At 40.0% G+C, this 27,131-nt stretch overlaps 1 protein-coding gene and 1 pseudogene across 1 annotated transcript in view; both read left to right on the top strand.

The window, feature by feature from the left end:
* The first annotated feature begins 1,093 nt into the window (after nt 1-1,093).
* On the top strand, nt 1,094-1,220 carry LOC113250980 (U6 spliceosomal RNA; annotated as a pseudogene).
* Nucleotides 1,221-19,630: 18,410 nt separating this feature from the next.
* Nucleotides 19,631-27,131, top strand: part of GORASP2 (golgi reassembly stacking protein 2) — a 35,536-nt gene continuing 28,035 nt past the window's right edge. The window contains exon 1 of the mRNA XM_026492581.4: nt 19,631-19,885. Within this exon, the coding sequence (XP_026348366.2) occupies nt 19,823-19,885 (63 nt within the window). The 5' untranslated portion in view covers nt 19,631-19,822. The remainder of the gene's footprint in view (nt 19,886-27,131) is intronic.

The raw sequence follows: 27,131 nt of genomic DNA on the forward strand, positions 1-27,131 counted from the left end.
TTACTTATACATTTACCGGGGATCTGCATGTTTAGGTAATCATATTTGTTTTTATTCTTTTACGACAACTTTTCAGCGTTCTGTGGTAGAGGCGATAAAGTATAATGGTTAAGGGCATTAATGCTAAGCCAGATTGCCTAAGTTCGAATCTGGCTCTGACATTTCACAACTGTGTGATGCTGGGCAAGTTCATGGACGACGCCATGCCTCAGCTTCCTCACGTGTATCATCAGGATAATAACAGTATCTACTTTGGGGCTTGTTAAACAGCAAATTAGTTAAGAAAAGTGAGGCAGTTAGAACAGTGCCTGGGCTGACAGTAAGTCCTCCTAACGCTACTCATAGCGAGCATTGATTAGAGGATATCACTGCTGAAAGATCAGTAATATTTCATTGAGGAATGAGCTTGAAAATTATCTACAATTAGCTGTCCTGTCGACTGTCTTTCATTTATGACCTGTTTTGTGCAAGGCATGGTGGGTAATGAAGCCACGGACGTGACTCCTACATAAACTCTACTCTTGACTCGATGGGGAATTTTGCCCATACATCACAATTGTGTGATGCTTTGCTGCGTGAAGCAGTCGCCTCGTTGCCCCAGCCTGGCTGGTGACGGACTGAGGACCCTCCCTGTACGACACAGGATAGTGTGAAGTCTCACAGCATGCCGACATCCAACACATTCTTTCCTCTAAGGCTTTCTAAGTGACCTCCCCTCTTTGGTGGTGATCTCTGCTCCTGGAAGAAGCCCGGGACACAAGACAGGAAACAATTCCCAGTGCCCTTGAAGAAGACCCTTGAAGAAGGTGCTGTCGTATGTTACTGATTCTAAGATGCACATTTTTTTCCACCTGAGATCAGATGCAGCAAAAAAATACCGCAGGCGCACTTGCCCCTACACGCAAAAAATGCGCTCGCCGGTGCTCAGCTGCCACTTCAGTTAGGTGCCACGTCAGTACCACAGGAATTGAGATTTATTGTTGTTAAAATAGCTTCAGAATGATTCCACTGTGCTATGAATTTAAACGAAAAGTTACTGTACGTGCAGGAAGGCTCAGAAACAGAGCCCTCGTAATATGCAATTTAACAAAATGATGACTGTGCTCGCTTTGTACTAAAATTGGAACGAGACAGAGAAGATTAGCATGGCCTATGCTAATGACAGGCAAGGATGTCATGGCAAGGATGACAGGCAAATTCGTGAAGCGTTCCATATTTAAAAAAAAATTCTGACTCATAAGTCGAAAAGAGCGCTTTCATTAAACATAAAATAAAATTCTAATTGCTAGGAAAGCATGGGCCAGAGTTCAGTGGGCAGCATTTTTTTCTTTGTGGCACATAAAAGAATGGTTCATTTTATAATTAAAATTTTCTCAGATTTGATGAAATGTACATCTTAAAGCTCAAGAAGGAAGGTTATAAAATAGCTACCTTGAAATTTTCCACAGTATTCCAGATCTTCCATTTTCGGCAGAACCAAGTTCTATCTACATTTGTATTTAATTTTTAAACTCCTCTCATTTTTTAAACTTAAGTACATTTATTTTGAAAGAAAAAGTATACTCTTGTGAAACGAAGGTTTTACTGTGGTAGTTGAGTGGTTTAAATATGAATTACAATTAATCCATAACTATTAAGCTGAAAAAAACATGTTTGACCATTTACTATCTAAAATCATCTTGCTGGGGCCCCTGGCTGGCTCAGTCCATGGAGCGTGCAATGCTTGATCCCGGGATCATGAGTTCAAGCCCCAGGTTGGGTGTAAAGATTACTTAAAAATAAAATCTTTAAAAATAAATAAATAAAATCAGCTTACAATAGAATGCAGGCAGGTGCAGAATCCCGTGGGGGAAACCCCACATTTAGGTGAGGTCCAACCTGCTCAGATCTGTCACTTCCTTCTAGCCACTAAGCCATTTTCACTATTTCCAGATTCTTTATTTGCATTTGCTTTCAAGAAATTCACACTGAAAAATCCTTCCCAAACTGAAATCAGAGAGCTACCAGCAATTTAGCGTTTGACTTCTCAGCACCCATTAATTCCCATGTTTATTTTTGTTAATCAGGAATGTAAAGTTCGATGCCCTACTTTGGCTGTGATGACTGACCCTCTAAGGTTGCTGGACACTTTGTCATGAGTTCTTACCAATATTTTGATACAATGATTGTGGAACTTTGGGAGAGGGGTCCGATTTTAGCCTAGGGAGATCATTTTTCAAGACCAATACTTGTCCTTCATTTACTTTCAATGTGTACACCCAGTCATAGGTCTTCTTTGACTCAACAGAGCATCACTTTCACATATGGGCAGGACTCTTGTATCAACAAGATGAGGAAATTCTGTTTATCAGCAAGTGACACTTTCCCCACTTTGCACTTCCTATTATGGCTGTTAAGTTTTCAGGGTCCTATCACAAAGAAAACTTCATTAACTTTTAACTATTTTTGAAATTCATTGGCTCCAATACAGAGTGAAGCTGGCAGGTGCCAGAGGGTTAGAGTTGCAGAAATTAATTAACAAAGAGTGTAAGCTCTTATTAGTCAATGCTTTTTGCTATCTTCCTTTTTTTTTGTTTGTTTGTTTGTTTGTTTCATTTAACCACTTCAGAGTGGGTCTCAGACCCTTCATGCTGGAGGCAGCGGAAATGTTAGAGCTCAACGTCCAAGACACAAGAAATTGAAGTTGCGGGCCTTGGCCAGGAGCAGAGTGCTTGGCTTGTTTTGTGCTATATTCCAGCTATATCACCATCGGGTCTGGATTTAGAAAACCCACAGATCAGTTGGTTCCCAAATCATGTCCAACTGGTGTCTATGTTTAGTTGATTCCAGATAGAAGTTGACACTTAGAAGCTTGACTGGAATCCCTCTGCATGGCAGCCTGTTAAAATTAGATTTCAGTGGCCCATGGAAGTCCTCTTCTCTGTGAAGGTATGGCCCTTTGCTGGCAGTCTTTAAACATCAAACCAGTTAGAAACTATTGCTGTGGATTCTACTATTAAGTCCACGTCTGTTCCAATTTCTCTTGTAGAAAGTACCCTCCTGATGTGGAAGAGTAGTGCCCTCCAGCATTGCTAAAGGCAGTATAAATTGGTACAATCTTTCTTTCTTTCCAGTCTTTCTGGAAAGCAAAATAGCCATAGCCATAAGATGTCATCAAATGCACATACAATTTGAGCAAGATTTCCACAACTGTTTTGTCCAAGGAAATAGTAAGAAATGTGGGCAAAGACTTCTCAACAAGGAAGTTCATTGCACCATTAATTATATACCTAAATATCCCAAACGCTTGAATAATATACAGCCAGAAGGACGTCATAGAATATTTGATACAGAAAAATGCTTACCTTATATTGTGAAGTTAAAGAACCATGTCCCAGACCTAAATAGTATTATTCTAATTTTAATATTTTATATAGTTATAGCAGTTTATGAGGGGCAGAATTACAATGTACTTTTATTTTCATCCCTATATGTTTCTGTGTTTTTCAAATTTTCTGCATTGAATGACCACCACTCTTATAATCTGAGAAGGAACATGAAAGGCTTTAGAAAACAAAAGAAAGCAAGCCCCTCCTTGAGGCATAGCATAATTGTTGAAATTAAAAGTTTATCAAAATCAAGGCCTTATTATACTTCCTGAAAGTTCAGAAAAAGGAAACTATGATTTGCTAAGGCCTTGTCATGTATGAAGTACTGTGCCCGGCCCTTTTTACATATATTATTCCACTTCATCACCACAACAGTCCTGTAAGGCATGTCCTATTATCTTTAGCCTTAGGTGAGGTGGCAAATACACAGACACTTAAGTAGCTTAATTAGCTCAAACAGCTATTAAATGACAGAGGCAGAATTCAGAGTCAGGTCTTATTCATCTGTTTATTCATCAGCTTATCCATATATACACATGCACGTAATTATTAGGATGGCTAAATAGTTCTGAAATATGAAAAATAGAGAATAATATAACAAGCATTGAGAATAACATTAAAAATATCCATATATTCATCATCCAGTTTAAGAAATTAAGAATTTCCGACACAGAGGATGCGGCCTGTGTACTTATCCCCAGTGCCATTCTATTTTCTTCCATTGAGAAGTAACCATCTTTGGGTGCCTGGGGGGCTCAGTGAGTTAAGCGTCTTGTCTTCAGCTCAGTTCATGATCCCGGGTCCTGGGATCGAGTCCCACATTGGGCTCCCTGCTCAGTGGAGAGCCTGCTTCTCCCTCTGCCTGTGGCTCCCCCTGCTTGTGCTCTTTCTCTCTCTCTGACAAATAAATAAAATCTTTTTAAAAAGAGAGAGAGAAAGAGAAGTAATCATTATCCTGAGTATGGAGTTTATTATTCCTATGCAAATTATTGTTCCTTTGCTACATATGTTGGTATCCATAAACTAGACTGAATCAGTTACTGTCCAGTCAGGAAAATAGGAATCACTCTATGTACTACACACAAAGATTTAATACTGAGAATTACAGAGGTATAGAAATGGCTGGAGAAGCAAATGAGATAGTGTTAATTTTATCCATTTGCCTCCCCAGATCAATTCTCCATCTTTTTTGGTACTCAGGAAACCGAGCCATATAGACTGCCTCACTGTACTCTCTTGACTTCTGACTTCTGGTTGGTTTTGGCCCGTGGGAACTACTGGCAAGAGGTTGAGGGGAAGAGGAAAATGAGATCAGAGGAGCTTCCTTCTTGTTGGGTTGCTAGCACATTGGCACCACGGCTGCTGAAATAGCCACCGATAACTACCGAAATGCTCCTTTCCAGTCACCTCCTACTCTTGCTGCTGCTGCCATTGCTGAAAGTACAACCGGAACAGAGAGGAAAGTGGCTTCTCCCTTTCTTCCGCTTTCTAATCTCCTGTCAACGCTTTGCACTGGCAACACCTAACCAGAGCCTGTGACATGGAGTTCACAGGTTGCCAACCCCTTGCAATACAGGAGAGTGTACAGAAAGGGTGGAGTGGGGTGGAGAGCCAACAACACATAAGCCACAGGAGGGCACAGTATTGTTTGCATTTTTAAAACTCTGTGTGGATAATGTCATGCTATACGCATCCTTGCTTTTTTGTTTAACCTTATCCTTTTGAGCTCTGTCCATGTTGATACATGTGGCCCTAGTTCATTCATTTTAACTGCAACATTGTATTCAATAATGGTATTTCCGTAAGGGAACTGGTGAAGATAGAAACATGGACATTACTGGCATTAGAATAAGAGAGATATAAAGATAATATGTGGCAAACTACAAACAGCAGGTAAAATTAGATTAAAGGAAAACATTTCTAAAAGCTTTTCATTCCTTCATTCACCACAGATGTATTGAGCTTCTACCATGTCCTAGGTATTGTGCTTGACACAAAGGACAGAAAATTGAATATGACCTCGTTTCCTGCTCTCCAGCTGCTGATGCAGAGACAATTAGATACACGACTTTCATCAAGGTAATAAGTACTGTGATAGAGTTATGACTACGGTGCTATAGAGGCACAGAGCTTGATAAATAGAAAAAAGAAATTACAGAGCAATTTCAGTTATAGAGATTTAAAATTTCTAAGTAAAATACAGTATTGCAAATGAAATTCAGCAGTATAGTGAAAAAATGATACCATGACCAAAACAATGCAAAATGCTTCAACATTTAAAAAAACTTATAATAAGTTAAATGAGAAAAGTCATGGATGAAATGGAAATATGTCAAAGAGTCATTTGAAAAAAATTTTGCAGCTTCTCCTAATAAAAACTTGAAGTAACATTAGCAGGATTCCATCTCAACATAATAAAGGTTAGTTAGCAAAAACTAAAAACAAACATCATGTTAAATTGTTTACTACATTTCCACATAAAGCAGGAGTAAGATACCACTAGCAATCATCTTGTTTTGGAAACCTTAGATAATACAGCACATTTTAAAAAATTAAAATTAGGCATTGTAACAAGTATCAAATTGTGAACTATGATATTACTATTAAAATAGAAATGTCATATATATATATGATTTATTTATTTGAGAGAGAGAGAGAGGGCATGTGCACGCACATCTTGGGGAGGGGCAGAGAGAGAGAATCCTCAAGCAAACTCCCCACTGAGTGTGGAGCCCAACACAGGGCTCCATCCCAGGACCCTGAGGACCCTGAGATCATGAGCTGAGCAGAAAATCAAGAGTCAGAACGTTCAATCAACTGAGCCACCCAGGCACCCCCGTCCATGATATATTATTAAACGAAAGGAGAAGGGAAAACAAATCGCAGAGTCCTGTGTATGTGCCCTTGCAGTGGGGGGGGGGGACAGGGAAGAACAAACAAGGTGTTTGTACACAGGTGTGCATCCGTTTGTATGTGGCGAGGGAAAGAAGTGGAACTATACATACCAAACTCAACATTGGTTATCTCAGAGGAGTAGAGTTAGAGTAAGAGTTAGTGGACTTTTTATTGTTTTAATTATATGTCTTTGTATTATTTTAAAATCACTCACTTGGATCATCTAATTGTTAATCAGATGGTTAAGGAAGCCTTCCTGTAGTGATGCTTGAGCTCGGTTTGAAAGATGAGCAGCGCTCACTGAAGAAAGAATCAGTAAAGAGGGCTGCTCTCGGCAGGGAACAGCAAGAGCAAAGATGGCACATGTGAGTCATCTGCACCATCACCGGACTCTGACCTGGATGGGTTACATGCAGGATGGTGGGTCCTAACAAAAGAGTAGGGATCAAATTCAGCAAGTTCTGATCTCCTTTAGTGTCATAGCTGAAAGAAAGGCACTAAAGGTAACCTCCCCAAAGAAGCTGATGGCCTGACAACATTCCTTTATGATCAAACATTCTCTTCATGATCAAAGAGAAGCCCTAAGCACTTCTGCTGAGATCGCAGTTTCCTGATCGGTCTCCAGGAGGGAAGGCCTGAGTCAAGCTGTGTGTATGTGTGTGTGTAGGGGATGTTCACGATTAGGGATGACGGGAACATTTCCATTCTTTTCCACCAGCTAGGACATTCTTTCCTTTCTTGCATTTTTAATTTTTCTTCTTTGTCACTCACTCTCTCCCCAGCTTTTCTCTCACTTCCCCCCAGATACCGTGTGGCTGCACCATGAACATTTCCACCGTAGGTGGTCAAGCAATCCCTTTGCTCTGCGGTTATGTCATTGAGCCCCGTACCAGGAAAAGCCTCCTTGGGGAGACCTCACTGTGGATTTCAAAGTTCAGTTCCCAGACATGTTCACAGCAAAGACGCAATAGACCCTTCAGCAGCTCTTACCCTATTCTGTGACCCTGCCCTAGCTAACCCAGGGTCTACCCCATCAGTACCTCCTTAGATATGTAGCTGGGGTGCAGGGGTGCAAGAGCACCTGGCTTTAGGGGTCCCAAGCAGACCAGGTTTGGCCACGTGCTGCTGACAAAATCCAAAGACAGAGAGATGAGTAGTGGTAAAACAAGAAAGGAATTTATTTCAGTGAGGCCAACACCAGGAAGACAGCAGACTCATGTCTCAAAGACTGTCTCCTAAGTGCTGAAAAAACCTCCTAGATTTATATAAGGAAAATGTGGGACAAAGGTCAGTGGGTACGTGCAGGTGGGCAGTAAAGGTCAGGTTGATCCTTCTCTTGGGGTCAGTCACGTGAGGTCTTGCTGATATCAGGTCAGGTGTTAGTGCTTGAGGGGTTAGTTTCAGTTCCACCTCGCATGCTTTGCCCACAGGGTCCTTTGACTGAGTTAAGAGCTAGAAAGAAGAACTTAGTCACGTAGAAAGTATAGATTGAGGTCACAGTGGAAGTAGTTGAAGTTCTCTTTCAGATACACCCTTCACCCAGCATCTACCTGCTCTGACCCCACTGGACACTAGCAACTCTTTCTAAAAGGCGAGCACCACTGACTTTAGAAAATGTTCCCATCCATACCTGTCAAAGAGCCAGGTACTAGGGTGGACTCTTTATTGTTTTTTTTTTTTTTTTTTTTTTTTTTCATTTGAGAAGCCCTTGAATGCTTTTATAGTAGTTTTGCTTTGGTCTTGCTTTGCTTTGGTATATTTTTGTAAATGTATTATGAAAACACAAAGCATTTTTTATAATTTTTGGGGGGCGGGGGAGAAAGCATGTGTGTGGGCTGGGGTGGGGGGAGGGGCAGAGGGAGAGAGAATCCTAAGCAGGCTCCATGGAGCCTGACACAGGGGTCGATCTCACGACCCTGATATCATGACCTGAGTGGAAATCAAGAGTTGGATGCTTAGTCGACTGAGCCACCCAGGTGCCCCAACACAAAGTATTTTTTAAATAACATTTGAGCAGGTGCACATGAAGGCCCCAGGATGGGGATGGCTGTGCAATACCACTGTCAATCTCCCTCCATGCCCCTTGTCACTTTTTAGAAGGCAAAGAAGGAACTCACCGCTTAAGCTAACCCATTCCTTTCTCTAAGCCCAAACTCCTAGGATATGCTCACCCTATAGACTCAGGTATATTTGGAAAGAATACATGTCTTTGGTTTTAACAGGAAGAGTATCCTCTTCAAAGAATATAGTAGCATGAGAACTCATTGATTTTCTCTAACCGAACTGAACTTTCTTACTGAAAGAAATTTTCCTCCAAAATAGGGCTGGGGAAGCACTTTCTGGCTGACTAACAGAGACACATCCCCAAAGACAGGGTCTAGGGTAATGGTGGGGGTGTCCTAAGGAACATGATATCCTTGGCTCATGACGGAAGGTACTGGCTGGGAACTCAAACTCCCTGGGGGCGTGGACCCTCCTGTCCCAGCTTAGACAACTCTAGCCCTCAAAGCCTGCTTGATTGGTTGCACAAGGTGGCACTCAGAGTCAGAGGGAGACCCTTTATAGAGTGCTCTGCCCTGAGGGCTCTCAACAACTTCTGCTCCCCCCATTTACATGCCCCTATGCTAGTGTTGCTTTCTTTTCTCTTTCTGCTCCCTACCCTTTCCCAATATTCTAATCCTTCATGTTATTACACAGAAAAATTCACCTCTCCCAAGTTTCCCATACCGCTACCCACACACCCAAACCCATCCTGATTTGGAAAGTCATAGAGGCATAACTGAACCTCTTATGGAGACCCATCTGAAATTATATATAGCAATACATTTGGCTCATTTTGAATCTCACTTCCTCTATGATTTTTTCCTATCTACTTTCTGTCTTTTCACCAAAATCTCTATTGGCCTCTCAGTACTTTTTATTCAAAAACATGTATTTCGTAGAAGAATTTTAATTTTCTAATAAAACAGTCTTAGTCAAAAAGTCCAACTGTTATGTTATAAAGTATATTCCTGCACAGTTAGATTCATGTGAGATGGAAATGCATATGCCTGTAGCCAAGCTGATACTTTAATCAGGAGTTATAATCAATTCCCTTCCCTCATTCCCATGCCCCTGCAAGGACTGCTATGTTTTCTGTCCCTATAATTTTGCTTTATCCAGAATGACCTACAGCATGTAGCCTTTGAAGTCTGGCTTCTTTCTCTTAACATAATGCTCTTGAGATCCATCTATGTTGTAGCCATAGTTCTTTTTTATTTCTGAGTAACATGCCATCGTTTGGATACACCACAGTTTATTCATTCATCAGTTGATGGACATTGGGTTGTTTCCAGCCTTGGTATTACAAATTAAGCTGTTGTAAACATTTGTCTATAGGTTTTTGCATGTTCATTTTCTGTAAGCATGTATCTTCTGTAAACATCTAGGAGTGAGATCCCTGGATCATATGGTGTTGGTTTGACTTCATAAGAAACCGCCACACTGTTCTCCAGGGTAGCTGTACTACTTTGCGTTTCCACCAGGAAAGTTTCAGCATTCAAGTTATTTGCATCCTTGCTGGTGCCTCGTATTGTCAGCTCTTATTATTTTGGCTACTGAAATTTCAGATAGTGGCACCTCACTGTGATTTTAGTTTTCACTCCCTGAAGCTTATGATGTTAAACATCTCCTGTCCCTATGTGTCATCCATATATCTTTTTGTGTGTGAAATGCCTGTTGAGTCCTTTTTGTCCATTTAAAAAATTGAGCTGTTTTGGGGTGCCTGGGTGGCTCAGTTGGTTAAGCGTCCGAGTCTTGATTTTGGCTCAGGTCATGATCTCAGGGTTGTGAGACCGAGCCCTGCATCACACTCTGCACTAGGCCTGGAGCCTGCTTAGGATTCTCTCTCCCTCTCCCTCTGCCCATCGCCCCCACTAAAAAAAATTTTTAAAAAATAGAGTTGTTTTGTCATTATTGAGTTATGAGAATCCTTTATGTATTGTCTATATATTTATTAGATACGTGTTTTACAGATATTTTCTTCTAGTGCATGGCTATCTTTCCTTTTTCTTAGTAATTGTCTTTTGCAGAGTTAAAATTTTTAACTTTGATGAAATGTTATATGCCAGTTTTTCTTTTATGGCTTATATTTTTTGTGTCCTATATAAAAAAATCTTTTCCTATGTTTTCTTCTAGAAGCCTAAATATTTTAAGTTTTGCATTTAGGTGTATTATATATTTTGGGTTAATTTTTGTATATGATATGAGGTGTGGGTTGAGATTTCTTTTTTTTCTTTTTAATATGGGTGTCCAATTGTTCTAGCACCATTAGATAAAAAGACTATCCTTTCTTCATTGAATTGCGTGAGTACCTTTGCCAAAAATCAATTAACCTTATACGTGTCTATACCATTGATCTGTGTGTCTATCCTGTAGCCAATATCAACATGACTTGATTACTAAAGCTATATAGTAAGCACCTCACGAGCCCTTCCCTAGTCCCAACGTTACATATCAGTTAGTCTAAGTCAAGCCTGGTAATTCTATTCCCTCTGTCAGAGTCTGATTTAGGCATGAGGTTATGATACAACCTTGGTGGATAAAGAGAAAGTGTTCTGGATGGCTTCTAAGGAAGGGTTCCTTGGTCTTAAAAAAGATACAAAGCCAAAAATGTATTCTCTTCTCTTACACTGTCACATGACAATGTGATGTGTGGAGCTACTATTGCCATCCTGTTTTCATGTGTGAAAAGCTAAGAGAAGCAGAGAGGTCACCCTCCCTGTGCCCTGACATCATTGAGACCATGAGTTAACCAATTCTGGAATTTCACTGTTTCCAAACTTCTTGTTATGTGAAATAATAAAATTACCTCAATTTATAAGCCACTTTTAGTTGGTTAATGTTACCTGTCTCTGAAAGCATTCTATTACAGCCCACACTGAAGGCAATATATAGGAGAACAGACTTTGCTGAAAACACAATAAGAGACAAGGAAGACAGGATTAAGAAAAGCAAGAAAAATGAAACAGATGAACAGAGATAAAGAGGATTAGAGAGAAAAATTATAGAGATAGAAAATAGCCAAGGAATATCTAAACATATAGACATTTAGTATCCCTAATAATGAGAACTAAAATATTGAATCTGAACATATATTTGAATAAGTAGAAGAAAAATTAACTAATAAAGACAGATACCACATAACCATTAACCAAATGGAGGATTATTTCCTGTTCGAAGATAGACTCAACATCATAAAGCTGTCAGTTCTCTCTAAATAATAAGTGTAACAAGATCCCATAAAAACACTAAGACTTTTTTTTAACTGAGCAAATTGATTTGTCTAGTTCAGGGGTCAGCAAACTGTGGCCTATGGGGCAAGTCCAGTGCATCCTGTTTTTGTAAATAAAGTTTTACTAGAACACAGCCATACCCACTCAATTACTTATTGTTAATTGCTGCTCTCACTATATACAATGGCAGAGTTAAATAATTGCCATGGAGATGTAGGGGCTGCAAAGCCAAAGTATTTGCTATCTAGTCTTTTACAGAAAAGTTTGCTGGTCCTTGATTCTATTTTGGAAGCATATGACAGTTTGATTTCACAGGTCCACAGCTGGAATGCAATTTGACTGAGGATGACTATCTCACCCACATGTTATTTAAGTGTCATGGGGGGAAAAGAATTTGTCTTCACATGAAACAGCTATCCCGTTGGGATAATTTCCGGGGGGAATGAGGAATAATGTGTAATCAAGCCCTTTGTAAGTCCCTGAAAGCACATTGTGATCTTTGCACAGAGACTGTCAACAATCACCCCTAACATCACTGTACACATTTTGCTTTAACGACATGATTTACATTGTCCCATGATCCAGAGCAGGGGCAAGGAGAAAGAAATTACCTGGGATGGCAAGATTGGTTTCTCTCTATCACCTTGGACCATGCACAACTCCACCAACCTCTTCTACATTCTGAGGGAGTAATTTGGAGCAACTCAAGAATTTCCATCTCTCCACAATATCAAGGGGGAAAAAAACCCCATCAGGCAAGGAAAGCAGGTATCAGAAAGTCAATATTGTTCTAACTACACAACTAACTGGTCCTACCAGCACCTTTTATCTTCAAAGGGTCAACAGGTAATAATTAACCTAAGCACTCATTCCCTGAAGTTAGAGACCCACAAAGTTGCAGGAAAGACTCAGCTGCTAGGAGACAGTTGAAAGAGGTAGACCTGGGAAAGCTATTTAAGCAGGTTCTTTTGTCTGAACAAACAAACCTCACCAAAAAACAGGCTACCTTGAGAAATAGAGGTTATAGTTAAGAATACATGTGGCAGTAAAGGTGATGGAAATCTCAAATGTAAGACCATTAGTACATTTTGGGCCTTATTACTGAGTTTACTTGCTGGGAAGATCATACCCAGCTCTAGAGATTCTCTTTGACAAAGATGCAGAGACAATTCAGTGGAGAAAGGATAGTCGTTTCAACATAAGGTGCTGGGACATTTGGATTGCATACACACACAAAAAGTGAGCCTCAACATAACCTCGTGTAACTCAAAATGGATTACAGACCTAGATGTAGAATGTAAAACTATAAAGCTTCTGGAAGAAAACATAGCAGAAAATCTGTGTGACCTCGGGTTTGGTGATAAGATTTTAGAAAAAATACCAAAAGTGCAATATATAAAAAAATAGATAAATTGGACTTTATACAAATTATAAATGTGATTGATACTGTTAAGAGAATGAAAAAACAAATCAAAACGTGAGTGTAAGTCACATATTTGGCAAGGATTCATATCCAGAACATATAAAGAACCCTTAAAACTCGACAGTATGAAAATAAATAACCCAATTTCAAAATGGGCAAAATATATGAACAGACACTTTGCCAAAGAAGATGTATGGATGGTATATAAGTATATGAACAGATGTTCAATAGCATATGTCATTAGGGAAATGCAAATTAAAACCATAATGAGATACTATTGCATAACTAGTAGAATGTTTAAAATCCCAAAACTGACGATACCAGATGCTGGCGAGAATGCAGAGCAATAGGAATGCATGTTCATTGCTGGTGGGAATGCGAAATAGTGCAGACACTTTGGAAGACAGTTTAGCAGATTCTTATGAAGTTAAACATAAACCTACCATGCAACCCAGCAAATCCACTCCTAGGTATTTAATACGTGAATGTTTATAGCACCTTTATTGATACCTGTCAAAAACTGGAAGCAACCATGATACCCTTTAACAAATAAAGGGAAAACAAATCATGGTACATCCATACAATGGACTACTCTTCAGGAATAAAAAGGAATGAGTTACGGACACACACAGTGTGCACGGATCTTACATGCATTTTGCTAAGTGAAAAAAGCCAGACCAAAAGATCTACGTATTACGTAATTCTGTTCATATGACATTCCGGGAAAGCCAAAACTATAAGGTTGGGAAACAGATTAGTGGTTGCCAGGGGTTAAAAGAAGGGGAAGTGGTTCATCACGAAGGGGACACACAAGGAAATTTTTAGGGTGATGGAAATGTTCTGTATGGTAGTAGGGAGATAGATGCATACATTTGTAAAAACCCATAGAACTGTACATCACAAAGAGTGAATTATAATATGTACAAATTAAAAGAATCAACCAGGGGCACCTGGGTGGCTCAGTCAGTTGAGCGTCTTCCTTCGGCTCAGGTTATGATCCCAGGGTCCTGAGATGGAGTCCCACATTGGGCTTCCTGCTCTGTGGGGAGCCTGCTTCTTCCTCCCCTCCCTGCTCGTGTTCTCTCTCACTATCTCTGTCTCTCACTCTCAAGTAAATAAATAAATAAAATCTTGAAAGAAAGAAAGATCAACCAGAATGTCAGGGATCCCTGGGATGGAATGTGGACTGGAACTAATGAATCTAACTGTATTGTACAAGTGAAGATTGTATATATCTGACATATATATATGTATATCTTCATATATCACACTGAAGAGGATAGAGGGGAAAATGCAGTTGACCTAAATGACTTTGGAAAATTGTGTTTTGACTGGAAACCATAAAGCTAAAGATAGAGGGGCGCGTGGGTGGCTCAGTTGGGTAAGCATCTGACCCGTGGTTTCGGCTCAGGTCATGGTCTAATGGGTCACAGGATCTAGCCCGCTGTTGGGCTCCATGCTCAGGGGGGCGTCTGCTTGGAGATTCTCTCCTCCTGCCCCTCCCCTCACTCACACGCCTGCACACACTCTCTCTCAAATAAATAAAGCTAAAGACAGAAAATTATATAAATATGGTACTTTAGCTGATAAATTTGCTTCTTATAGGAGTACATATTAACAATTTAGAAAGTATTTTATGTATATACTATACTTATTTGAAAAAATAAGTATGTAATAGTAGATAATGAGAGATAAGTTTCTCACTGTCAGAGAAAGAAGTTACAAATAAGCAAAAGGAAAATGCTAAAATGAATCCTGTGGGGTTCAATTAGACTCAGAGATGGTATGAAGTTACCTTTAGTTTAATATATACACAGGTAGGTATAGAAATAATTATAGATGTGTGTATATACATAGATCAATATATATTCATGTTTCCTAGCTTTGTCTGCTGAGAATGTCTAAAAGCAGTGACCTTTCGATAGCAACGAGGACACCCAGAGCCCAGATCTTAGTTTCTAAATGTCATTCTCTGATTAAAGGAAGCTGGGCTTCTTGGAGGAATGGCTGATTCTAGGACTGGAACAGAAAAAAATAGAAGATGACCCTGGAGTATTTTGTAGTGCCCGAAAGTCCAGAAATATTCAACAAAAGAACGGTTGCACAACAGTGTGAATATACTTACTATCACTGAGCGGTACACTTAGAAATGGTTAAGATAGTAGGTTTTGTGTTTTATGTATTTTACCACATACAAAAAAGATGAGAGCTTTCCAAAAGGACACACAGAAGCTAAACTGAGAGTCGTCTAATGGGGCAAAGCTGGAACAATTTGAGCAACAAAATACATCATTTTGCATTCGTATCAGTATTGAATAATGTACTATTGGATTATAACCAAAATACAAAATAAGTATATTTGAGTCCGTACTAATATAAATATAATGCTTAAATAAATAGAGAAGAGGCAACATTTCTTATAGAAGAATTCCAAATTATATCTTTGGATACTCTTCTCCAGGAGGTGGAGCTTGAGGGTGAGCTAGACTTAGTGAGTTGCTTCCAGGGGAAGGGGAGAAATAGTAATTTTACTATTAAGACAAACAGTACCTTAACAAAGTGATCAAGGTTAACATCACCAGTAATGAGTCATGTTAGTGGCATGCACTCCTGATATAATGTAATGAAAAGGGCAATTCACCTCTATGGTTTTCCTCCCCCAACCCTGTAAGCCCGGTCTAATCATGAGGAAAACATGAGACACACCCAAAAGCAGGAATATTCTGCAAAATACCTGGCCAGAGTGCTCTTTGAAACTGTCAGGGTCCTGAAAATCAGGAAAGTCTGAGACACTGCACAAACCAAAGGAGACAAAGGAGATTAAGGAGATAGGACAACTCACTGCGATACAGAATCCTGAACTGCATCCTGGAACAGAAAAATAGTAGTGAAAAACTGGAAAAATTTAAATAAAGTTTAGAGTTTAGTTAACGCTAGGGCTTAAATGTTGGTTTCTTGGTTTTGACAAACGTGCCATGGTTATGTGAGATGCTAACAGTAGGAGAAACCGGGTAAAGGCATATGGGAACTCTCTGTACTATCGGCAACTTTTCTGTAACTCTAAAATTATTCCCAAAATTCCAAAACAAAATTCTGTTCAAAAATAAATACATAAAAAGTTTGGCAATAAAGGTGATGGGAATGTCAAAGAAACACAGGAACATCGGTATAAATTGGGCCTTGGGGTTGTGATTGATTGCTGAAAGGATCCCTCTCAAGTCTAGGGATTCTCGTTGGTTATCTGCCCACAAAACAGTGTGCGTTGAGCATTATTCTAGCATGGTAGTTCTCAGATTTTGTGTGTGTCAGACTCCTGGAATAATAAAGACTACTGGGACCCAGGTTCATTGAAATAAACGAGCACTGAACTACTGTATTTTCACAGAGTTCCCCGATTCTGATACATATTCAAGCCTGAGAACCGCTGCTCTAGCACTTTTCTACTAACAGGACCATTCATTCATTCATTCACTATTCATTGAGCAACTATTCTATGCCAGCCCATTCTTAGTATTAAGTACGGAGTAGTAGGTACACGGGCAAAGACCTCATGAAGCTAACATTCTAATACACAGATAAACCTACACCGAGTCTCTTGTATTTCCCAGTTCCAAGTCTCCAAAGAGAAAGTCTGATTGGCCTAGCTAATCATTACCATCTGCTGTTTGTTTTTTGGGGGGAGGGGCCACAGAGCTTTTCTTAACAGGCTACTTCATAGGTTATTAGCTAGTGTAGGTGTTGGTTTCCAGTAAGTCAGGGGTTTCCCTCTTTCCAATCAGCTATGGCTGATTTGGGTTCCATGGCCCAAAACATGACCCCTCCTGAAGTTTGCTCCTTCAGCAAAACTAACTAGGTCAGGAAGGGGCCATAGTTTAGAGAGGCCCTGGTGTCTGACTATGAAGGTGGTTGTTATCCAAATGCAGCAGGAGCCAGAATTTCCCAGGGCAGTCTGGAGGCAAAAATATTAGGCTGCACTAGCCAATATGATACAAAAATCCTTCCATCATGAAATATTTATTTACAGGCTTTCACTTTTCTGCTGCTTGTGATGTTTCAAAATACCAACTTGCCTGCGGCAGATCCCTTCTTCAGTTGGGACTGTCTTGGACAATAATGTCCCATGTATTCCCCTCCATCATGTTATATTTATTTATATTAGCTTTGGCCACATACTTAGGATTTTATTCATCGCCTTCTGAGCATATTCCCTAACTAAAAGAGGAAAACGACTGGCACCAGGAAAATTGGAACAATGGTTATCACATATTTTTCGTCCCAAATCAGGTGAGCCTTGCACCTCACCCACTACCAATTGCCACTAAAAAATAACACGGATTTTGGGGCACCTGGGTGGCTCAGTCGGTTAGGCATCCGCCTTCAGCTCAGGTCCTGATCCCAGGGTCCTGGGATTGAGCCCTGCATCACGCTCCTTGCTCAGTGGGGAGCCTGCTTCTCCCTCTCCCTCTGCCTACTTCTCTGCCTACTCGTTATCTCTCTCTGTCAAATAAATAAATAAAATCCTTAAAAAAAAAATAACACAGGTTTTGGTGAGGCACAAATAGGAGCAGCAGAGGTAACTTATTAACTGATCCTGAAAAAGAAAAGGCTTTGAGGCACATTCAGTTCAAATCAACAAACTTTACTACCATGTTCCCAAGACTCAACCAGGAACTGGGCATCTGAAAATTAAAAAACCTGACTCTAACCCTGAATGAATGGACCATAAATAGTGGAAGACAAGCCTATGACAAAGGTGATGTTTCCAGAAATGAAGGAACTAACTCTTCTAGGAGCTAAGAGTGAGGAGAGGCATTCCTCCCAATTTAAGGATCTATAAGTAACATTTGAGATGGACCTAACAGGATAGGTAGACTTTTTCTAAGTATAAATGTAAGAAGGAGCACTCCAGATGTATGAATCAGCATGAATGAAGTAAAGAAGGTAAGAAAATAAATGGCCTTTGTGGAGAGTAGCAGATAGTCACTCAGATGACTGAGATAAAATATAACTCTAAGGAAGGGCTGACTGGACTCCCAAAGGTCCGCATCCTGGGTTCTGCAAACCATAGTTAATGCCAAACGTCTGGGAAACAAAAATCTGACCACTGAGCGTAGCAACAGCTTATGACACCACCATGAAGATTATAATTGTCAAGCAGAAGAGCAACATGATCAAATCTAGTTCTTATACATATTCCTTTACATTAAATTCATTAATGACTTAGCTGCCAGGCACTCTGCTGAGGAGTATTAGGAACATAGAGCTGATTTTGCTGCAGTCCCTGCCCTTGAGGGACCTAATAACTGGAGATTTCATTTGTGTATTTGTGTGTTGATTAGGCCTCTTAAAAACCTGGTATTGGTTTATTGACAGCAAAGAAAGATAAATGACTTTTTATTTTTAAATTGTAAATACTTATTGTTACAGAAGCAGTCCATGAGCATTAGAGCATATAGAATCAGCAAAAACAAAAAGCAAAACATCTCTGGCATGCAGAAATCATCACTGTAATCCTTGGGTCATATCCTCTCATATCTTCATATATGTACATATGTATTATGTATTTTGCTCACAAAAATGTTTTCACATTGTTTGCAGACATACTGTGTCTTGTAACCTGTTTTTTTTCCTGTCAATAATTTCCACTTTTCCATGTCAGTAAATGCTTCGAATCCTCAGTACATACTCAGGTTTTCCCATTTGAGCCAGAAATGTCCTTTCCAGCTAATTTCTCCAAATCACCCTTCAAGACCTTGCATTGCATCTCCGAATTACATCCTTCCTATCTTTTTAATCCGGTAAAGTCCCTTTCTTACAATTCTGACTCAATGAAAAGAACTGGCCAGCTGTTCTGAAGGACAGTCCACCTCCTTTGTTTGCCTGGTTGTTTCCTTGTGATGTCATTTCACTTACATTTTCCTCTATCCTCTGTATACAACTGGAAGATCTAACTAAAGATGTGGTAGAAGCAAGTTAAACATTTAGGTCTAGAATACTTCAGGGGTGGTAATACGTACTTTACGTTCCTTCACATCAGAATACACATTGTCTGTAAACCTGGTTGACCCACTATCAGTGATGATCAGATTGACCCTTGGGCAATGGTCATAATTGGAGATTTTAGAGGGAAAGGGCAAAAGGAGAAACGGAATAGGAAAAGTGCGAATACAACTTGGCTACCTAAAGGAAGTGGGAAACCCAGCAGCAGGAGGTAGGACACCAAGGACATCCAACTGCCCTTCCCACTCTGACATCGCTCAGATGGTGACCTATCCTCGATCTTGTTCTCATAATTAGGAAGGCAAAAATAGAAACAGAAAGTTTTCCTTTATGAAATTGAGTTAGGTGAGCGGATGCGGGATTCAGAGAGGCACCATCACCTTCTCTACAATCTGGGACAAGACCTATAAACATGGAGAACAGAGAGCTGTTTTTACCCATCCCTATTCTTTTCAGTAGCAGCCCTTTCCCTGACACTGGGCACCAGGGGGAGCTACGACAAAGCAATCGTTCCTTCGGGCGAGCGGGAACGCGTCTAGATAAAGCTTGTCCAACCCAAGGATCCGTAGCAAGATGCCGAGGCTGTACGAACTGTATTTCTGCTGTCTCGCGAGCACGAGTAAGCCCCTCCCCGCCCGCGCGTGTTCAGGGCCCTTCCGGTGATTTGCGGCAGGTGGCGCTGTCTGCGGCGTCGCAGCGGCCGTGGGTGCCGCGGCGACGCTCTCCCGGCGGGCAGTGCGGCCCGGCTCTCCGGCGGCAGCGAGTGCCACGTCCCAAGTGCTACGCGGAGGAGCGGAGCGGACGGTGCGCCGGGGGCGGGGAGCAGCTCGGATCCGGCCCGGCCGCACTGATTGCCCGCCGCCATGGGGTCCTCGCAGAGCGTCGAGATCCCTGGCGGGGGCACGGAAGGCTACCACGTCCTGCGGGTAAGGGCTCCGACACGGCTTAGGAAAGGCGGGCTGGAGGCGGGGCCCGGCCGCAGGGAGGCAGAGGCCCCGACGGGCCCCTTCCCGGGACAGCCAGGCCCGACCCCGAAGGAGAGCGGCGACCGCCGGCGCTGCATTAGCCGAGGCCGGTTCAGGAGGCCTCTCGCATCCCGCCTTCCCGGAGCGCTCCGGGCCCTGGGTGCGCCGCCCTGGGAGGACGGGGTGGAACCGGGGCGACAGCCGGCCACTTAATCGGGGGGCGGCCCAAACATGGGGGGCGAGGGGACAACATTTTTCTCCTCACGGCCTTCTCTGTTCCCTCTCTCTTAATTCTTAGCTTACAAAGTTAGGAAAGGCTTGGGGGCAAAATCTGCAGAAGAGGTGATGATAAAGGTAGCATTTGAGTTTCCTGAGAAAATGAAGCCTGGAGCTCGCAAGCTAGAGGCAGGGGATGCGACGGCAGGTGTTTATTCGGCGCTGTCTGGATGTGCGGAAAACCAATTAGGCAAACAGAAAATGAAATGGTCCAGAAGTAGGTTTGACGGACTTAAATATACTTGATTTTGCAGGAGTTTTTCCTCTCCCGGGTCGCTCCTGACCTTTCCAACCCTCCTTTTCCACATTTCCTGGTGGGGGGGAACTTCCGTTCTGTTCTGAGACTGCTCAGGGTGTGGTGGAGATTAAGGTTTAGATCCACAGTGCTAGTAGAGGTAATGGAGAGGAACGTTGAAAAAAAAAAATCTAGGTAAATAAAGGAAAGCAGCCTCAGTCACCAGAATAAAAACATAGTGTCTCAAAAAGCTTTAGGTAAGCCCCTGCTTATGAGCAACCTAAGTTGTTGCAAAGCGTGTGGTATACTTATAGAACTGGAAGTCTTTAAAAGTAGCATTGATGGTTATGTGCTGTGACACCTGCGTGAGGGCAACATGATGGATTGTCAGCAAAGTGGCCCCAATCTGTTGTACCATTTCAGGACGTAATAGAGTGTCACTAAGTAGCTGTTCACAGGCAAGAACATTTTTACTGAAAGTGAGAACGTGTACTTTCTGGTGAGTATAGTCATTTTCTGCCTTAGAGCCCATGTTTTAGGTGAGACAACATTCTTAAAGTGAATTACCCATATATGGGTGTGATAGCACTGTGATCGATCACCTTTCTCATCATCAGGATTAGCATGTCTTGTCTCTCCACTCTACTAAAAATCTCTCTTGAAGCCACACTGTTGGTAGGAAAGGATGATTTTCCCAGAAGATAAACAAAGCATATTTCCTTCAGCTAAGCCAACCCCAAGAGCTGCACGGATGGGAGAAATTGGAGGAGAAAGGTCAGATCCAAATGTAAAGTGAAAGTTAGTGGCAGTATTTTTCTATCATCTGGTTTGATTTTGAGTATTCTACCCTGGGGCGTGATATCCGGTATTACCAGCTGATTCTCACCGTGGCTGATTGTGACCATGAATCTTTGGAGATTCATGATATTTTAATGATACATGCACTCAGTAAAACAGCATAATTGAGTTTTAAAAGTCTGTTAGAAAGATGTACACATCAGAGTGGTTGCAGTTGAATGACTTCTGTTAATGACTGTGCTCCATGTAAAATAAGTTGAAGTATATTTTCTTTATATAGGTGCACCTCAGTAATTCAGCACTCCTACATATTCAGTAGTGCAGATGTGTTATTAATCTATAAATCTGATTTTCAGAAGCACTAGGGACTACCTTAGTTTCCAGTCTGCATCTGGAGCATAAATGTTGCAAAAGATGAAATCTTATTCAGGTTTTATTAGAGGGAGCTTTAAAATACTAGTGACCATCTAACTTAGGAGAATTTTTAAAATGTTTTTGAGTTCCTAACCCACTCTGTCCCTGATTCTGTAATTGGTTTCCAGTTACCTTTGTTTTTAGAGGGGAAGTACTGTGTTAAATCTGAGCATATAGAAAAATCTTCCTTTCATTTATTATGGCCTAAATATACAGTGATATATTCCACTGCTGGATTACTGAGCTAGTAAACTAGAATAAATATGGTAAGATAACCTTGGAATAAAATCACTCATGTTAACAAATTCTAGAATGATTTGATGAGCAGTTTGTTTTCTTTATTAGTTGATTCCCTGGCCATTTCCTTGTTAGTAATTAAAACTTGTTTGGGTTTTGAAATAACAATTACAGTGACACCCATATTCACTGCTGTTTTATTATTGTTTTTTTCCAAGTCCTTACAATTCACATAGATTGAACTTTACATTTTTTCTCTTTTCCATATCCATTAGTAGATTCTGCTTTTAAAATTTTTTAGGGGACAACCTTGAAATAGTTTCAGATTTTCTGCTGTGAGGGGTGTACTTTCCTTTTTACGTATTATGCATTTATGTATTAATGAACTTTTTCAGGTTGTGATCATACTTTATATCCAATTCCCCATTCTTACCCTAGAAGTAACTACTATAGTTTCTTAAGTATCTTTTCAAAAATGTTTTATGCATGTAAAAAGAATTCTGCTCCCCTTTACTCTTTCTGTTTCATATTGTAACTGTTGGAATCATAAGATACATACTGTTACTCCCCTCTGGTCTTCTTATTTGATAATCATCTTGGCAGTCTTTCCATAGCAGCACATAGAGATCTGCCTCTTGGTTTCACTTAGCTCCGTAGTAGTTTGTTACACCATAGTTTAGTTAAACAGCACCTCCTGGTGATGGACATTTGGTTTTTCTAGTCTTTGCTGTCACCAGTACGTGTTCACCTTAACTACCTTTGTTTTCACTTAAAATACATTTTCTCAAGTAATTGAATCTTAATGTTGTTTATTTATACAAACGATCTTCATTTTAGTAGATTACTACATTGTTTTCTGATCAACACCTGTTCATTACAGACCTTTTAAATAAGTTAAAAAAGTATAACAAAGAATCTAAATTATCTGTAATTCTGTCATCTGAAAGTAAATACTGCTAATGTATTTTTCCTGTGCCTAATCTTGCCCCTTACCCATTTTTCACAAAGATTTTGAATGTGAGACATTTCGAGTACAGTATGGTCTGAAGTTTTATTAAGATGTTGATTACTACCTAAATATCCAGTTGCTGAGGAACTGGTAAATAAATCAGGCCCTAACCGCGATTGGAATGCTATACATTCATGAAAACGGTGTTTCAAAACACTCCGTGGCCGTAGGTACCTCTCTGTGTAGGTGCATGTACAGTTGAGTGTCCAGGAAAATAAAATGGAAAGATAATCAGCCAAGATATTAAAAAGGGTTATTGGTGAATGGTGACATTTTTATATTCCTTTTAAACTTCAGTATATTTTCTAAAATTTCCACACTGGTCATGAAATACTTGTATATTCACAAAAAATAATTAAAGGATATTTTTAAAAGGTGGACTCCTATTGGAAATTTTTAAATTTGTTCAGAAGCCTTTTTTTAAAAAAAATTAATTTATTTATTTGAGAGAGAGAGAAAGACAAAGCATGAGCAAGGGGATCTGCAGAGGGAGAGGAAGAAGCAGGCTCCCCACTGAGAAGGGAGCCTGATATAGGGCTTGATCCCAGGAACCTGAGATCATGACCTGAGCCAAAGGCAGACGCTTAACCATCTGAACCACCCAGGTGCCCCCAGAAGCCTTCTTTTAAAAATAGCATCGTATTTCAGATTCTTTTATGCAGTAAGTCCAATTGCATGTTCATCATGAGTACCACTTTTATTCCCACTCTCCAGTCTTAACATTTAGGCAGGAAAAATGTTAGCCAGGGCTTCTTAGATTTGTTAGAAGTTACTGTAAGTTACTGCAGTTGAACTATGTTGAATACAGAATTCTTGCCTAGGTTCTCTCTTAATGACCAAGTAAACCGCACAAGGTCATTTTCAGAATTACATTTTTGGAGTTGCCTCATTGATGCCCATTATAAGATTTGTTTCTAAATTTAAATATTCAAATTAGTTGCATTCTACACTTAATATTCTTTGAGATGGGGTTATCTGAGGAAATTCTGGAACCAGTGTTCACACCACTAGGGGGACATGGAAAATGTCATATTCACTATTCCTTGTCATTTCCTTCAAGAGAGATTCTGAGTGATGGATGTTTTGAAGGAAAGGCCATTGAGATGAAGTATGTCTCCAGTGTAATAATAGGCCTTTATCTCCAGAGCTATTTGATGCAGACTGGGCAGCATTAAATACTCTTCTTAGAGGAGAAAGTGACAGTAGAATTATTTTCATAGAATATGGAGGGTGCCTGAGTAGCTCAGTCTGTTGGGTGTCTGCCTTTGGCTCAGGTCATGATTCCAGTGTCCTGGGATGACTCCCATGTTGGGCTCCCTGCTCAACATGGATTCTGCTTCTCTCTCTCCCTCTGCCCCTCCCCCTGCTCATGCTTCCGCTCTCAAATAAAATCTTTAAAAGAAGAGAAAATGGGATACTTAGAGCTACTGTTACATGGATCTGTCCTTTTTTAAATGGTGCGTCACTAATCTACGTGAAATCCTGTAGGATTTCAACTTGGTACTTATTTTGAGAAAGGGAATTCCTAATATTTGATAGTCATAATTTTTTCTATTAACACACTGTTCTCGATCTTTTTAAATTCATTCCCCCATTTGAAAAACAAAAGTCTCACTACCATGCTCTTCTCTCCTCACTCATTCTGAAAACAGTGGGTATAAAAAGAAAACAGGTGGGTTATTTGATGTTTTTCAAATACAAAGTTATACTCGAAAAAGCTTTGTAAACACTCACCTAAAGATAATGATCTCCCAAAATTGATCTCTCCTACTAAAAGACTGTGAATACGGGTACCTGGCTGGCTCAGTCTACAGCATGTGACTCTCAATGTCAGGGTTGTGAGTTCGAGCCCCACGTTGGGCAGTTAGGGCACCTGGCTGGCTCAGTTGGTAGAGCATATAACTCTTGATTCTGGGTTGTGGATTTGAGCCCCACGTTGGGTGTAGAGATTACTTCAAAATAAAATCTTTAAAAAAGACTATGGAGTAGTTTAATAACCATTCTTTGAAATTCCTTTCAAGTGTAGGAATCAGATTATTTCAGTTCATAAATGCCATGGAATACAATGTATGTGAACTTTACATACTTTTAGGAATTGTAATTATCATTGAACATAAACTTTTCCTGATATTAATAGACCTTGAACAAATCAGTGTTAGACTGTTTATTACACTTTCATATTTTGTGATGAAGTGTGTTTTAATGTATGGACTGTCATCCTCAGGATCCTTACTTGGGGAAACCCGTTGGTGTGTAATTACAGTTTCTGTTCTGGTCAGTAAGTAGTAGAGTGCACAGCACTGGCTGTAGTGTTTTCTGGGTCAGATAGTGACAGGGCTTTTTTTTAATAATACCGCTGAAATTTTCATAAGAATAGAACATAGGGAAAAAAGAATTGACCTTAGAATAACCATTAATTTCAGTACATTTATTTTGCTGGCTTTAATACTGTGCTGAAAGGATTATGTTATTTTGATTGATTCACTAATACTAGTTAATCTAAACTAGAAAATATTTATCTCTAAAGGTTTTATATGCACTTCAGTATATAACTGTAGATTGCCTTCAGAGGTGTGATTGAGTAAGATGACTTTTTTTTTCCTCCAAACAGCAGGCAGAACCAAAATAGTTACTCTCAGAGACTGTACATTGTCCCTCTTGGCATTGCAAATAAATTTACTGCAGCATGAAGAGAATGATGCAAAGGATTGTTTTTGTTTTAAGAACCAATGAGAGAGCATTCCAGCACATTATCAGCAATAAGGAACCTTGTCATCTGGTAGACATGAATATATTGAAAGACTTCAGAGTACACCACCAGTGACTACTCTTGGGAATCACTGGATCCTCGTTGTCAGCTCCATCACTGTGTTTTCTTGGGCAAACCTTTGAACTTCTTTGAGCTCTATTATTTTTATCTGAAAGTGAGGGTAATAGTAGTGCCTCCTCCACCTTTTGTACTAAAAACCATATTAGATATTGTATATGAAATATTTTGAAAAGAATTGGGTACAGTAATTTTTTTTTCTTGGCCTGCTGCCACCTTACAGAAGGCCTAGCCCTTAAACTTCTTTATTAAAACAGTGCTGTCACTGGGTATTATATAAGACTGATGAATCACAGACCTGTACCTCTGAAACCAATAATACATTATATGTTAATTAAAAAATAAATAAAAATAAATAAACAAATAAAAAGTAAAAAATGAAAAATAATTTAAAAATTAAAATAAAATAGGAAAACGTGAAAAAAAATAAAACAGTGCTGCCTACCTCATTGGTTATCATCCCAAGGATTAAATGAGATATTCCATAATAAAGCATTTAGCATGTGGTCTGGAATATGATAAAGACTCAATAAATGTTAGCAGATGCCGTTATTAGCATCTGCATTATTGTATCACCCATTGAGAACCACTGTTGTAGTGGCAATACTAGTTAAAATAGGCCTCCAAGCATACTAGGTAGCATATACATTTACTTGATAATTCAGTAGCTGCTTCTTGTTTATGTACCTAACCCTGTACTTTACTGCTCAAGTTTTGGGGCACCTGGCTGGCTCCAGTTGGAATAGCATGCAACTCTTGATCTTGGGGTCGTGAGTTTGAGCCCCACTTGGGGTGTAGATATTGCTTAAATAAATTTTTTAAAAACCTGAAGCATAAGTTTGGGATCATATCCGACCCATTGATTTTATTAATGTGCCTGCTAATTTTTAAGGATCCTCCTTTTTTAGGAAATTTTGTCTTTTTTAAAAGGGAGGTGGGTACCAATGTCCCTTTTATTGCTTAGCATCACAGCGATGCTAAACATGTTGATTAAAGTGCCTAAAAGAGTCTGTGTAATGAAATACTGTTGTTGGGTTTGATGTACACCGAAGCTGTAGAAGCTGTAGCTAGCAGCATTTAGACTTATTTCATGGTGAGTCATTCAGTTTTAGAAACTGTCTTGTCAACCTCCTCACTTTACAGCTAAATGAAAAGGAGCACAGAAGGATTATTGCCTAAGGTCACGAAGCAAGTTTTCTTTCCCTAAGAAACAAATACCTAAGTTGGTATTTGAAGATTATAAAATTAGGTGACAGGTTGTCATAATTGTTGCTTCTTTTGGAGCAGACTTCAGTTTCTTTCAACGTCATTTTCCTGATACACAGACCTTTTCTAAGAAGGTACTGTATACTGATAGGTTTTAATTTCCTTTATTTACCATTAGAATTTTATTTCAAATTGCTTCATATGT

Source organism: Ursus arctos, unplaced genomic scaffold (assembly GCF_023065955.2).
Source record: "Ursus arctos isolate Adak ecotype North America unplaced genomic scaffold, UrsArc2.0 scaffold_1, whole genome shotgun sequence".
Taxonomy (NCBI): domain Eukaryota; kingdom Metazoa; phylum Chordata; class Mammalia; order Carnivora; family Ursidae; genus Ursus; species Ursus arctos.